Raw genomic sequence first — 13,126 nt, forward strand, 5'->3', positions numbered from 1 at the left:
GGGCGCGGCAACGCGCTTGCGGCGCGCGGTGCAGCTTGTGTGCCGAGCTACCTGACGCCCACGGCCCTCAAGCTATCGTGGTGCTGACGGGAACGGGCCGGTCCTGTGGCTTGACCGTGGGGGTTAGGAGGGTTTCCCCCCGGTGCCATATCGGCCCTGCTCACGCCCCTTGCGCATGTCGCGCGTTGGGCTACCTCGCACATGGCCACAGCTCACCTGTTAACATCTAGGTTGCACACAGGTGCTCGGCACCTCGCTACCCCCGTGTAACCGACTGTCTATAAAAAAAACAGCTCTGCCGCATGCCCTGCATGTCGGTGATGTCCGTCGTAGCTCGCAGCCAGTCGGCGCGCACGAGGCGCCGCACGGCCGCAGTAAAGTCCCGCCCCACGTCGGTGGGGCCAAACTGCGAGCCCGTGGCGAGCCTGCGTGTGCGCAGCCCCCACACCGCCGAGAGCATGGCTGTGCGAAGGCTGCGCCAAAGGCCCGCGTGGGCCTGTTGCGGCCGCCATTCACCCGGGTCCCCCAACAGCCAGACCGCGGCTGTGAGTGGAGGGCCCCCACCCCCCTCGATCCGCACCCAATGTTGTTGGCGTTCCTCCTGGTCCTGTGCTCGCGCTGCTGGTGATGGTCGCTCTGGCAATGGGTCGAACCAGTGTGGGCGGTACTCCGGAGCATGTTGTGACGCTGTCGTGGGCGCCGGTGGGGGGCCTGGTGGCCCCTCGCCCGCCACCCCTGGCGGCGGCGGAGCGAGACTGTCGCGGAGCCTGCCAAGCTGCTCCCGGGCCTGTTCCTGGACTACTGCAGGGTGCGGGCCGTCGTCGGCTGGCGCCCCCCACAGTAGCGGCGGTTTCTCGGGGTTTCCCGCGGCCGCAGCCCTGCCTGATACCTGTGTGTCTGCCAGATCCTTGCTCTCAGTGACCGGCCACAACCTCCAAGTCTGATTTTCTGCAACAAACGCAAAGCAAGGCACGTCTGCGGCTGACCCGAGCATATGCATGCGTCACCCCGCCAGTGACCCGCTTGCCACCTACAACCGCCGACCCAATCGGTCTGCGGCACACGCGCACGCTGTGCAGCCCGAGCCGGGCGCTTGCTGCCCAGGAGTGCGAGCCGGGCGCCCCCAGCATGCTGGGAGCGCCGTCAATAATCTTGACAACGGCTGGCGCAATCATGACACCGGTCCTACCACCCAGCTGGCGCTACCACACCCGCAACACCATTTCTTTTGGGCGTCGAAGTGCAACCGACTGTGTACAAGTGAAAGAGAATGCTTGACAGGCACACCGCACGCTTTCCACTCAAACATCTGTACATGCCACCAACAACAAAAAACACTACGATGAAGTTGTACGCATGCTTGGCTGCTTGCTGCCGCTTTCGTATGGCCTTCCAGGGAACGAAGCAAGTCATCCGTGTCTGCCATATATGTTGGTCCTTGTCCCACACCACCGCACTGCGCACTCAGCAGCCCTTCCCATCCCGCGACTTGCATGCTGTGAGAGTCAAGAGTGCATGCACTTTGATCGCAAGCTATGCTCGCCATGTGCGCCTATTGCGGCGGTGACGGGGCAGGCGGCACTGGGACTGGGTTGGGGCGCGCCTCCCCGGTAATGATGTTGTGCGTCACCGAGTGGTTCTTGTTGAACAGGTTCTGGGAGCGCAGCACCGCGCGGTAGCGAGTCACCTCGTCCTGCGTCCAAAGTGTGTGCAATGTCTCTTTGAGCCCGTGGCGTGAACTTATTGGGGTGCTGTGCTCATCACTGCAAGACAAGCTATGAAGCATGTGGCACGGATGAGACAGCTTTTGATTTCGGTGCTTTGACGTTAGCCATCTGTGTACCTTGTGTATGGGTTCTCGCAAAGCAATGGGTCTGCGCACCAATGAGAACCTACTTCATACCTTGTACTGCAGTGTCTGGCCTTGAGGCGTCTCGTGGTAGCTCAGTGTGATTATGTTGAAGTGCTCGCTCCCATGGTTCTGCTTCCCGCGCAGGCCCGAAGCACGCACCGCCTCCATCCGCGCCGCTTCCTCTGCCGCCTGTGCCGCCATCCGATCCCACCGCTGCTGCTCTTTCTCCATCTGTTCCACTCGCTTTCGGTCGTATACTTCCTGCATTGCAGCGCGCCACAATGCGCAAGTCACTGGGCGCGCCTGTCATGTGTGGGCTGCCTACCAAGTCGAGCTCTCTCCAACAAGCTGCTAGTAAGGCGTCAAACCATTTGCATGCGTATAAAAATACATTTATCATGTGGTATTGCATGCAAGCATCGCGCCAACTTAATGCAGCGGCGAGAGCGCACACAAGCGCAAGCGCACCTGCTGTCGCATCAACGCGTCCACCTTGTGCTGATGCATCTCCCCTGCGACGTCCCGCTTGAACCTTTCAGTCTCTGTAGAATACATGGGGCTAGTTGGCTCGGGAACCACGGGGTTTCCGGGGTCCTCATATTTGTGGAAGCACCCGCGACGGGCCCGCAGCATGCTCTGCTCCAGCTTCTCCCGCGCACGAGCTGCCAAGCGATCTTCTCGAGTTCTGGGCTCCATGTTGTGGAACTCGCTGCTCCGAACCTCGAAGCTCGGTTTCTCCGCCATGGCGCCTGCGAGAGGTTTTTCTGACGCAATGTAGGCACACCGATACAGGAAAAGCCTATAATAATGAACAACATAAGAATTTATCGACAAACACAAACCAGCTGCGTGCGCTGTGTGGACAGTCGTGACAATGACTGCTGCCAGCGCTGCCAGCCTGCCCCCAACCAGCGCCATGCATGAGCCAGCAGTGCCATTGCTGCACACGTCCACCCACATTTGCTTACAAAAAAGAAGAGATGCATCAAAACTCAATGGCAATTTCACTCCCAGCCATCGGCTGAATATCGCGAGCAGCCGCACGCCTCCTGGCTGCCTTCTTGTCGGTGCAGCAGAGGATATCGGAAGACAGGCTCGCGAGCGCACCATCGCATGAGCAGTGGGGAGGCATGTGATCACGACAGGCTTGAAGAGCATGACAGCACAGAGCAGATCTCTGCAGAGCTGCGGCACTGGGGCCGAGGTCCTGAGCACCTGCCGGCAGGCTGCTGTGTGTTTTGTTGATCTGTGTCGCTGCCCTGACCCAGTCCAAGATGTGAGGTGTTGATGCACTTTCATAAAAGCGCTCTGCAGGAAAGGAAGTCCACAGAAAAGGGGTGCTCCTCAGCCAAGCGCCGCCGTCGACTGCACGACGGCTTGTGGAGGCCGCCGCCGCCTCAATTCATGCGACCCTCGCCTTACACCGGCCACAAGCCCAAGGTGGTCAGCGCTTTGCTTTCAACGCAGCCCAAATATGCCCTGCACGATGCCCGCCGGTGACAGAGGGTGGCAATGGGACATGAGAACAATGTGAGGTAGAAGGTTGCTCAGAGGTTGCTCACAAAGATGACGTGCATGCACGGCCAATCAGCTTGTTTTGCTGCTGCATTACCCAACGCGCTCTGACCCTAATTACTACCGAATACATGCACACGTGCGCGTGCACGCACGCACACACACACACACACACACACACACACACACACACACACACACGAATTCACATGCGCACACGGGGGCACGGCCAACCCACCTTTTTCTTCTTGCCACCGCTACCACCAGGGTTGTCCCAGCTGTCCCCAGACCTCGCCGTCCCCGGCTCGTCCTCCCCAAGCAGCCCCGGCGCCGACAGGTCTGGCATGCTGCTCAGGTCAATGACACCCGGCCCCCCGCGGCCGCGCGTGCTGCGCAGCGCGCCCTGAGCGGTGCGCAGGCGCTCCTTGAAGCCCTTGTTCCACGCGTCGTACTTGCGCCGCAGCAGGTCCAGCTCCGACTGGGGGTCCATCCCCGGGGCGAACGACGCGCCGTCGGCCACCTCCGCTATGAAGTCCGCGTCGTCCTCAAACAGCGGCGCCTTGCCCATGAAGTCCGCCGCGAGCGCCGACACGGCCGCGCCCGCGGCGGCGTCGGCGGCGCTGCGGTTGGCGGGCGGGGTGGAGGGGCCGAGGGGTGCGCCGCCGGGCGGCATCCGGGAGCGGAGGGTGTCGATGTGCTCTTTGAGCAGGCGCACCTGTCGGGGTTGAGTCACGGGTGGTTGGGAGGGCGGGTGGGGGAGGTGGGCCGGTGCGCCCAGGACTTGCCACCGCTGCGGGCTGACAGATGGGTGCCGCGCACTCACAGCCAGGATTGAGTGGCTGCTAAGACACGGCTTGGCCTTGTGCTGCCATTCAGCGCGGCCCTTCTGCACACATCGCCTCCACTGTCCATACAGCAACCCACCTGCTCCATCCAATCGATCGCCTGCTGCTCCAGCTGCGATGCATACCGCTGCCGCGCCGCCCGCTCGACCTGCAGCTGTTGCCGCAGCGCCACCACCTCCTCGCCGCCGCCGCCGCTCCCGCCGTTGCCGACCCCCTGGTCCCCGTGCAGCGTCACGCCGCCGCCCCGCGCCGCCCCCGCGCCGTCCCCGCCCGCGCCGCCGCGCCGCCGCTGGATGTGCGCCCGCAGCGCGTCGCGCGCGTCCTCGGGCGCCACGCCCTCGCCCGCCTCGTCCCGCAGCGCTGCCCACGTGGCGACCGCCGACTGCAGCTCCTCGGGCGCGAGGCCCTCCTCCCTCACCGCGCCATACAGCGCCGCGGCCGCACGCAGCTCCACCTCCTCTGTCAGCCGCTCCTCCCTCAGCACGCCAAACAGGCCGATCGCCCCAACAAAGTCGCGCTTCTCGCCGCAGCCCTGGCTGGTCGCGATGCCGTACATGCCCAGAGCACGCCGGACGCGCCGCGCGGCGTCGGTCGGCGTCGGGCCGTGGCCGTCGGGGCCGGAGACGTGGTGGCGAACGGTCGCCCAGCTGGCAAACGCCGCGGCGGCCTCTGATGGGTCGCTGATGCCCGCCGCACGCGCGGCCTGCAGCAGCTGCCCGGCCTCGCCGGCCTCCGCAGGGTCGGCAGAGCCGTGGGCGCTTGCGGCCGCCGCGCCGCCCAGCGCGGCCAGCAGCGCGGCCGGCTCCGTCGGGCCGCCGGCCGACTCTACCCCCGCACGCAGCTGCAGCGCGGCCGCCACCTCGCCGGGCGAGCGCCCGCCTGCAGCCGTGGCGAGCGCGGCCGCTGCCGCCAGCTGCTCCGCCGACCCCAGGTTGGCCGCCTGCGCTGCCGCCCGCAGCCGCAGCGCCGCCGCCACGTCCTTGGGCGTGCTGCCGCCCGCAGCCGCGACAAGCGCCGCGGCAGACTTGAGCTGCTCGGGCCCGGCCAGCTGGGCTTCAGCAGCCGCAGCCTGCAGCTTCAGCGCCGCCGCCACGTCCTCGTGGGACGCGCCAGCAGACGCCGCGGCCAGGGCCGCGGCGCCGGCGAGGCCGGCCGCGGTGGTCAGGCCCGCGCCCTCTGCAGTGTGGCGCAGCTTGAGCGCGGCCGCCACGTCCTCGGGAGCCGCGCCGTCAGCGGCCTTCACGAGGGCCGCCGCGGCAGCGACGTCGTCGGGAGAGGCAAGTCCAGCAGCACGAGCCGCAGACTGCAGCCTGATGGCCGCGGCAACATCCTCGGGCGAGCTGCCTGCAGCCGCGGCCTGCACCTTGAGCGCCGCAGCCACGTCGTCCACCGCGCTGCCGCCGACCACGGCCTGCAACTGGAGCGCAGCGGCAACCTGCTGCGGCGAGCTGCCGCCAGCTGCCTTGGCCAGCGCCGCCGCCGCCACCAAGGCCTCAGGTGAAGCAATGCTTGCACCCGCCGCAGCCGCCTGCAATTGGAGAGCCGTGGCAACATCGTCGGGAGTGCTGGCCCCTGCCACTACCTGCAGCTTGAGCGCAGCCGCAACCTGCCCAGGCGTGCGGCCAGCCGCCGCAGCTGCCAGGGCCGCTGTTGCCGCCAGCGCCTCAGGGGAAGACACATTGGCGCCCGCGGCCGCTGCCTTGAGCTGCAGGGCTGCCGCCACGTCAGCAGGGGTGCTGCTCCCAGCAGCAGCCTGCAGCTCAAGCGCTGCAGCAACTTGCCCAGGCGTGCGGCCAGCAGCTGCAGCCGCAAGCGCTGCCGCCGCCACCAGCGCCTCAGGGGAAGACACACTGGCGCCTGCAGCTGCTGACTTGAGCTGCAGGGCTGCCGCCACGTCAGCAGGGGTGCTGCTCCCAGCAGCAGCCTGCAGCTCAAGCGCTGCAGCAACCTGCTCAGGCGTGCGGCCAGCAGCTGCCGTCGCGAGCGCTGCCGCCGCCACCAGCGCCTCAGGGGAAGACACACTGGCGCCTGCAGCTGCTGACTTGAGCTGCAGGGCTGCCGCCACGTCAGCAGGGGTGCTGCTGCCTGCCGCAGCCTGCAGCTCAAGCGCAGCCGCAACCTGCTCAGGCGTGCGGCCAGCAGCTGCAGCCGCAAGCGCTGCCGCCGCCACCAGCGCCTCAGGGGAAGACACACTGGCGCCTGCAGCCGCTGACTTGAGCTGCAGGGCTGCCGCCACGTCAGCAGGGGTGCTGCTGCCTGCCGCAGCCTGCAGCTCAAGCGCTGCAGCAACCTGCTCAGGCGTGCGGCCAGCAGCTGCAGCCGCAAGCGCTGCCGCCGCCACCAGCGCCTCAGGGGAAGACACACTGGCGCCTACAGCCGCTGACTTGAGCTGCAGGGCTGCCGCCACGTCAGCAGGGGTGCTGCTGCCTGCCGCAGCCTGCAGCTCAAGCGCAGCCGCAACCTGCTCAGGCGTGCGGCCAGCAGCTGCAGCCGCGAGCGCTGCCGCCGCCACCAGCGCCTCAGGGGAAGACACACTGGCGCCTGCAGCCGCTGACTTGAGCTGCAGGGCTGCCGCCACGTCAGCAGGGGTGCTGCTCCCGGCAGCAGCCTGCAGCTCCAGCGCTGCGGCGACCTGATCCGGTGTGCGGCCCGGGGCCGCGGCTGCCAGCGCCGCCACTGCTGTCAGCGCCGCAGGGGAAGCAACGCTCGCCTCGGCTGCCGCAGACTGCAGCTCAAGCGCTGCGGCGACCTGCTCTGGTGTGCGGCCCGGCGCGGCGGCTGCGAGCGCCGCCGCTGCTGTCAGTGCGGCAGGGGAAGCAACGCTCGCCTTGGCTGCCGCAGCCTGCAGCTCCAGCGCTGCGGCGACCTGCTCTGGTGTGCGGCCTGGCGCTGCGGCTGCCAGTGCCGCCGCCGCCACCAGAACCACAGGAGAAGCAATGCTTGCTTCGGCTGCCGCAGCCTGCAGCTCCAGCGCTGCGGCGACCTGCTCTGGTGTGCGGCCGGGTGCTGCGGCTGCCAGCGCCGCCGCTGCTGTCAGTGCGGCAGGGGAAGCAACGCTCGCCTCGGCTGCCGTAGACTGCAGCTCAAGCGCTGCGGCGACCTGCTCTGGTGTGCGGCCGGGCGCCGCGGCCGCCAGTGCCGCTGCGGCCATCAGCGCCGCAGGGGAAGCAACGCTCGCCTCGGCTGCCGCAGCCTGCAGCTGCAGCGCTGCAGCAACCTGGTCCGGTGTTCGGCCAGGTGCAGCGGCTGCAAGTGCTGCTGCCGCTGTCAGCGCCGCAGGGGAAGCAACGCTTGCCTCGCCTGCTGCAGCCTGCAGCTCCAGCGCTGCAGCAACCTGGTCCGGAGTGCGGCCAGGCGCTGCAGCTGCAAGCGCTGCTGCCGCTGTCAGCGCCGCAGGAGAAGCAACACTCGCCTCGGCTGCTGCAGACTGTAGCTCCAGCGCCGCGGCGACCTGCTCTGGCGTGCGGCCGAGGGCCGCGGCTGCCAGGGCCGCTGCGGCCGTCAGCGCCGCAGGGGAAGCAACGCTCGCCTCGGCTGCCGCAGCCTGCAGCTCCAGCGCTGCAGCAACCTGCTCTGGTGTGCGGCCAGGCGCCGCGGCAGCCAAAGCTGCCGCCGCCACCAGCGCCGCAGGGGAAGCAACGCTCGACTCGCCTGCCGCAGCCTGCAGCTCCAGTGCCGCGGCAACCTGGTCTGGTGTGCGGCCTGGCGCCGCGGCTGCCAGTGCTGCTGCTGCTGTCAGTGCGGCAGGGGAAGCAACGCTCGCCTCGGCTGCCGCAGCCTGCAGCTCCAGAGCTGCAGCAACCTGCTCTGGCGTGTGGCCGGGCGCCGCGGCTGCAAGTGCCGCCGCTGCCGTCAGCGCCTCGGGGGATGCAACACTCGCCTGGACGGCCGCAGCCTGCAGCTCCAGCGCCGCCGCGACGTCCTCCGGGCCAGCGCCCCCCGCCACCTCCTGCAGCCTCAGGGCCGCCGCCACCTGCTCCGGCTGGCTGCCAGCCGCCGCGCGTTGCGTGGCCGCGGCCGCCGCCAGCTGCGCCGTCGTGCCCAGGCCGGCCACCACCGCAGCCTCCTGCAGCGCCAGCGCGCCAGCGACCTGCTCAGGCCCGCTGTCACCGGCCGCGCGGCTGAGCGCGGCCGCCGCGGCCAGCTGCTCGGCAGAGTCGAGGCCGGCCGCCGCGGCAGCCGTGTGCAGCTTCAGCGCAGCTGCCACCTGGTCGGCGCCGGCGCCGGCGGCGGCCCTGCGCAGCGCGCCAACTGTGGGGAGCTCGTCTGTGCCCGGCAGGCCGGCGGACACGGCCGCCCGCTTGAACGCGAGCGCAGCCGCCACCTGCTCCGCGCCCGCGTCGCCCGCGGCGCGCTGCACCGCCAGCGCCGCGCTGACCTGCTCGGGCGCGCTGCCGCCCGCCGCCTTGGCGAGCGCGACGGCGGCGGCGAGCGCGGCGGCGCCGGTGAGGCCCGCCGCACGCATCTCGCTGCGCGCGGAGACGGCGTCGGCGAGGCCCGAGGGGTCCGACAGCAGGCGCGCGTTGCCGCCAAGCGCAGCCGCCGCAGCGCCGTGCTCCTTGAGCACGGCGGTGACGCGGGCCGGCGTGGCCTCGGCCTCTCCAAGCGCGCCCCGCGCAGCGGCCGCCACGTCGAGCGCCGCTGCGAGCGCCGCCGGGTCCGTGGCCCCGCCCTTCCGCGCCGCCGCCGCCAGCGCCAGCCCCTCCTTGAGCGCCGCGACCCGCCCCTCCTCGCCCCCCGCGGCCGCGCCGCCGCTGGCGTCCTCCAGGCGCCGCAGCGCGCCGTACACCGCCAGCGCGGCGCGCACCTCCTCGGGGTCGCGCGCCCCGAGCTCGTCGCGCAGCGCGCTGTAGCACGCGAGCGCCGCGCGCACGTCGTCCAGGGTCTCCACGTCGTACTGCTGCTTGAGCACCTCGAACCCCTCCTCCCGCCGCCGCGCCTCCGCCGCCGCCTGCCGCTCGGCCGCCTCGCGCGCGAGCCGCTCCTTGAGGCGCACAGCGCAGCGCTTGCGCAGCGCGCGGCGGCGCTCCGCCATCTGGATCGTGGTGGCCGCGGCGCGGGCGGTGTGGAACTGCTCGCGCGCCTTGGCGCCGCGCCAGCCCTTCTGCAGCACGATCGCCGCGCGGTGCTCCTTCACGCGCTGGTTGAAGGGGACGCGCGCGGCGCGCGCGCGCCAGTCGGTCTGCAGGCGGCGCGCGGCGGCGCGCAGCGCAAAAAACGCGGTGCGGGCCTTCCACATGTGCCAGTGGGCCTGGACGCGCAGGCTGGCCGCCTGCATGCGCGCCCATCGGTCCTCCACAAACGCCAGCACGCCTGTGGTGGGGCGGCGAGGCGGGCGGCAGGGTCGAGGGGTGGGCAATGAGGTTGGCAGGTGGGAGTTGGGAGCTGGGGGCGGGGCGCGCTAAGGGTGCGATGAAGTGCACGGGCGTGTGAATGGCTTGAGGCAAGGGGAGACACGGCCTGAAGGAGCGTGGCAAAGAAAGGAGCGCCGGCAGAGGCCATGGCAGAGGTGCTGCATGCACTCCCGCCCGCCCCTCGCACTGCAGTCCGCCCGCCGCGGACGCACGCTCTGTCGCTCGGCCCGCTCACCCGGCCGGAAGAAGACCTTGGTGTGTCCGATCTCGTACTGCCCCTTCTTGACGCCAAAGGAATCCAGCAGCTCCACGATCGCCTCACGCACGCCGCGGCCGCCGCCGCTGCCGAGCACTGCCAGGCGGCTCTTGGGCAGCATCACCCTGTACCGCTCCACGAACGCCGCGTGCGGGTAGCGAGTGGGGAACCCCGCGCGGCTCACGCGCGCGACCTCGAGCACGCCGCAGCAGCGCAGCTGGCCGAGCACGAGGTCGGGCGCGAAGCTGGACGGCACGAGCGCGGCGTTGGGCTTGATGCAGCGCACGAAGTGGAGGCCCGTCACGTCCAGCATGGCCAGCAGCTCCTTGAGCTGGCTGCTGAAGCGGCTGCTGACCGTGCCGCCGCCGCGGCGGCCCTCGGACTCGTCCGCGACAACGTCGCCGATGTGGGAGAGCAGCCAGCTGGTGGAGGCGCGCAGCACCTCGACCAGGTCGGCGTTGAGGGTGTCGCGGTTCTTCTCGAGAAAATTCGCGGTGCTGTAGGCCACGGGGCCCGCGTAGTGGCGCAGCAGGAACTGGTCCTGTTGAAAGGGCGATTGAGTTTGAGGGGAGGGGGGAAGGCGCGAGCGGAGGAGTGAGAATTTGGGGGGCAAAATTGGGAGGAGGGGCGTGCGGAGGGATGAGAGATACGCGGTGTGCGTGGAGTGGCAGTGGCGCGGGGAGGGGTGCATGGATGTGGGGAGACAGCAGGCAGGGAGATGGGAGGGGCGCATCCTGGGCGGCAAGCGAACTCGGGGGCCCCGCCCCTCACCGGGTGGCGCGGGTCTGTGGAGAAGATGGCGTTGTTGGCGAGGGCGTCGCGAAGCGCAGTGACAAAAGTGTCGTCCGACGCCTGCGCGGGTCACATGCGGCGTGGGAGGCGGCACGGCGCGGGCATCGGCGGCGACGACGTTGAAAAAATCTCTGCAGAGGTGAAGCAGGCAGCGCGACAGCGCTGGTGCGCAATCTGCAAGGAAGACGACGCGTGCTGCTCTGCGCGGACCCAGTATCAGGATTACCCCGGCTCACACCTTGGGGAACTTGCACTGGCTGTCCAGGACGGCCAGCACGCCCAGGCCCTTGGGGGGCAGCGCGTCGATGGCGTCCAGGCAGGCGCTGTTGTCCGTCCACTCCACCTGAGGGCCGGCCGGGTGGGTCGGGCCGACTCAGGTCAAGAGTGCGCGAAGTAAGGCCGGCAGGGAGGCATTTTGACCCAAGTGGGCTCGCCCTGCATTGCTGTCAGCACGACCGTGCTGAATGCAGGGTCGATCCATCAGCGCAACATGCTGCAGGGCGTACATAGAACACGCCGCACGTGGGACGTGACGTAAGGCCACCCATCCCTGGGACCCGTCCCTGGCCGCCCATCCCAGGCAACGCATCTGCCCTTGGCCCCAAACCAGCAGCCGGCCCCCTTGCCTTTGTCCAGTCGATGCCCTCAGACATATACTCCTCCTGCTCCAGCGTGAACAGGTGCTGCGTGAACTGCGGAGCAGAGGGGGATGGCGCACCCAGCGAGGATGGAGTTCTGAGCAGAAGCGCAGGCGGGCTTAACTTGTGCGAGGATCAGGATAGGAAGGGTTCACGGGCGGACGAGGCTTGTGGCGCCAGCTCGCGGACAAGACGCGCCCACAGGCAGGGCCGAGGCCGTTGCTGGCCCCAGCAGGCGGCGGCGGGGCGGGCCGGGCGCGCGCGCCTGCTGCTGCAGCGCCTCGTTGGCGTAGTTGATGCACAGCTGCTCGAAGCTGTTGGTGGCGAAGCACTCGAAGCCGTAGATGTCCAGGATGGCGATGAACTGGCCGCTGCCGCGGCGACCCGTGTCCAGGGACTCGTTGATGCGCGTCACCACCTGGCGCGGTTCCAAAGGGGGGGGGTCAGGGGCCGGTCAACGAGAGAGGGGCGCTGAAAGCACGGCAGGGAGGGTGGTTTGCAGAGGGAGGAAGGGCCCGGGAAGCAGGGACATTGCAGCAATGGTGCTTGGCACTCACGCTGCGCACACCCTCGATGATACGGGCACTGAGGGCCATCCCTGGAAGGCGGGGCTTCAGCTGGGTGCCCCGGCCCGCCCCGCTTCCCCCTGCCGACACGGCAGCGCACCCATCTGAAGACGCCGGCGTAGATGGCCTTGGCGAGGGCGTCCCGCGTGTCGGACGCCTCGTCCTTGGTGAGCGGCTTGACAATCAGCTCGTCGCGCGTGCGGATCTGAATACGATGCGCCACGTGAGCAGCAGAGGCTGGCGCATGTACCCGATGATGCTTGAAGCAAGCCAGGCGGCGCAGTCGGCAGTGTGGCCAGGCAGCGGCCCGCATTCGCAGCACCGGCAGCAGCTGAGAAGCACAACGCACCGACGCAGTTGCCCGCGCGTTGCAGGCCTGCTGTCACCCCAGCGCAAAACGCAACGGCTTTCAGCCAGCCCGCGCGGCAGAGCGGGCGCCCCGTCCCGACCGCAAGAGCGGCGTCGCCGCCGCCGCCGCCGCCACCACCGCCGCCACCACTGCCGCACCTTCTTGTGTGTCAGCGCGTGCGCCAGCACGTCCAGCGGCACCCCCAGCATGCTCGCCGCCGCCTCCAGCGCCGCATCCCTCTCCACCTTTGAGCTGTCGTCCGTGACGCCCACGATTTTGATGTTGCCGAGCCACAGCACGCCTGACAGCAGGGCAAACAGGACCTCCTGCTGATCGGGGCTGATGCCCACGTCGGTCAGCGCCGCGGTGACCTCTGCAAACGCCTTGCCGTCGTCCACGCCCTGGATGCTCTGCGGGGCGGAGCCGCAGGCAGCAGGGGGGTGGCGCAGAGGGCAGGGGTAAGGAGGCGAGGCGGACAGCTAGCGCTATCACGGGGACGTGACGCGGCGACTGAGCAGGGGCCTTGCCATACGCGCGAGCGCGGCCTGCACCAGCGGACTAGAGCGCAGCAGACTTGGGAGGGTGAATGCGGTCGCGGGCGGGTGACCTCCCTCGCTTGCGTCCCAAGAGACCTGTCCTGATCACATCCATAAAAGTGTACTCACGCTAGACAACCAATTGAGCCTGCGCATAGGCAGCTCAAATAAACCTGCATGCGCGCCGTTTCACGTACCACAGCAATGCGCGCCCACTCACCAGGCAGCCAGACTGTGAGAGGAACTTAAAGTCCTCCGGCTTGGCGGGCAGCTTCAGCGCCGTCCGCAGCCGCTTGTCCGCGCCGCGCACCAGCTGGTAGAAGATGTGGTAGGAGCGCTCGCCCTGCAGCTGGCTGACCTGGAGGTGCCCGGTTCACAGCGGTATTCGGAGGGTGGCAGCGGGGAAGGTGGGCAGGGGGGGAG

The 13,126-nt window shown here is 69.0% G+C and overlaps 2 protein-coding genes across 2 annotated transcripts; both read right to left on the reverse strand.

Moving 5' to 3' along the window:
• Window positions 1-1,552: 1,552 nt before the first annotated feature.
• On the reverse strand, window positions 1,553-2,596 carry MNEG_8330 (hypothetical protein; the record flags this gene model as incomplete). The annotated part of the gene is made up of 3 exons (XM_014043196.1): window positions 1,553-1,693; window positions 1,904-2,113; window positions 2,321-2,596. 3 exons carry the CDS (start codon window positions 2,594-2,596, stop codon window positions 1,553-1,555), a joined length of 627 nt encoding a protein of 208 aa, XP_013898650.1.
• Window positions 2,597-3,196: 600 nt separating this feature from the next.
• Window positions 3,197-12,859, reverse strand: MNEG_8331 (Myosin-2 heavy chain; the record flags this gene model as incomplete). Its single annotated transcript, XM_014043197.1, has 11 exons — window positions 3,197-3,217; window positions 3,606-4,082; window positions 4,292-9,525; window positions 9,802-10,363; window positions 10,594-10,674; window positions 10,853-10,957; window positions 11,172-11,306; window positions 11,455-11,670; window positions 11,919-12,023; window positions 12,326-12,577; window positions 12,833-12,859. The coding sequence occupies 11 exons, from the start codon at window positions 12,857-12,859 to the stop codon at window positions 3,197-3,199; spliced, it is 7,215 nt and encodes a 2,404-aa protein (XP_013898651.1).
• Window positions 12,860-13,126: the final 267 nt, after the last annotated feature.

This window comes from Monoraphidium neglectum (genome assembly GCF_000611645.1).
Source record: "Monoraphidium neglectum strain SAG 48.87 unplaced genomic scaffold scaffold01570, whole genome shotgun sequence".
In the NCBI taxonomy this organism is placed as follows: Eukaryota; Viridiplantae; Chlorophyta; class Chlorophyceae; order Sphaeropleales; family Selenastraceae; genus Monoraphidium; species Monoraphidium neglectum.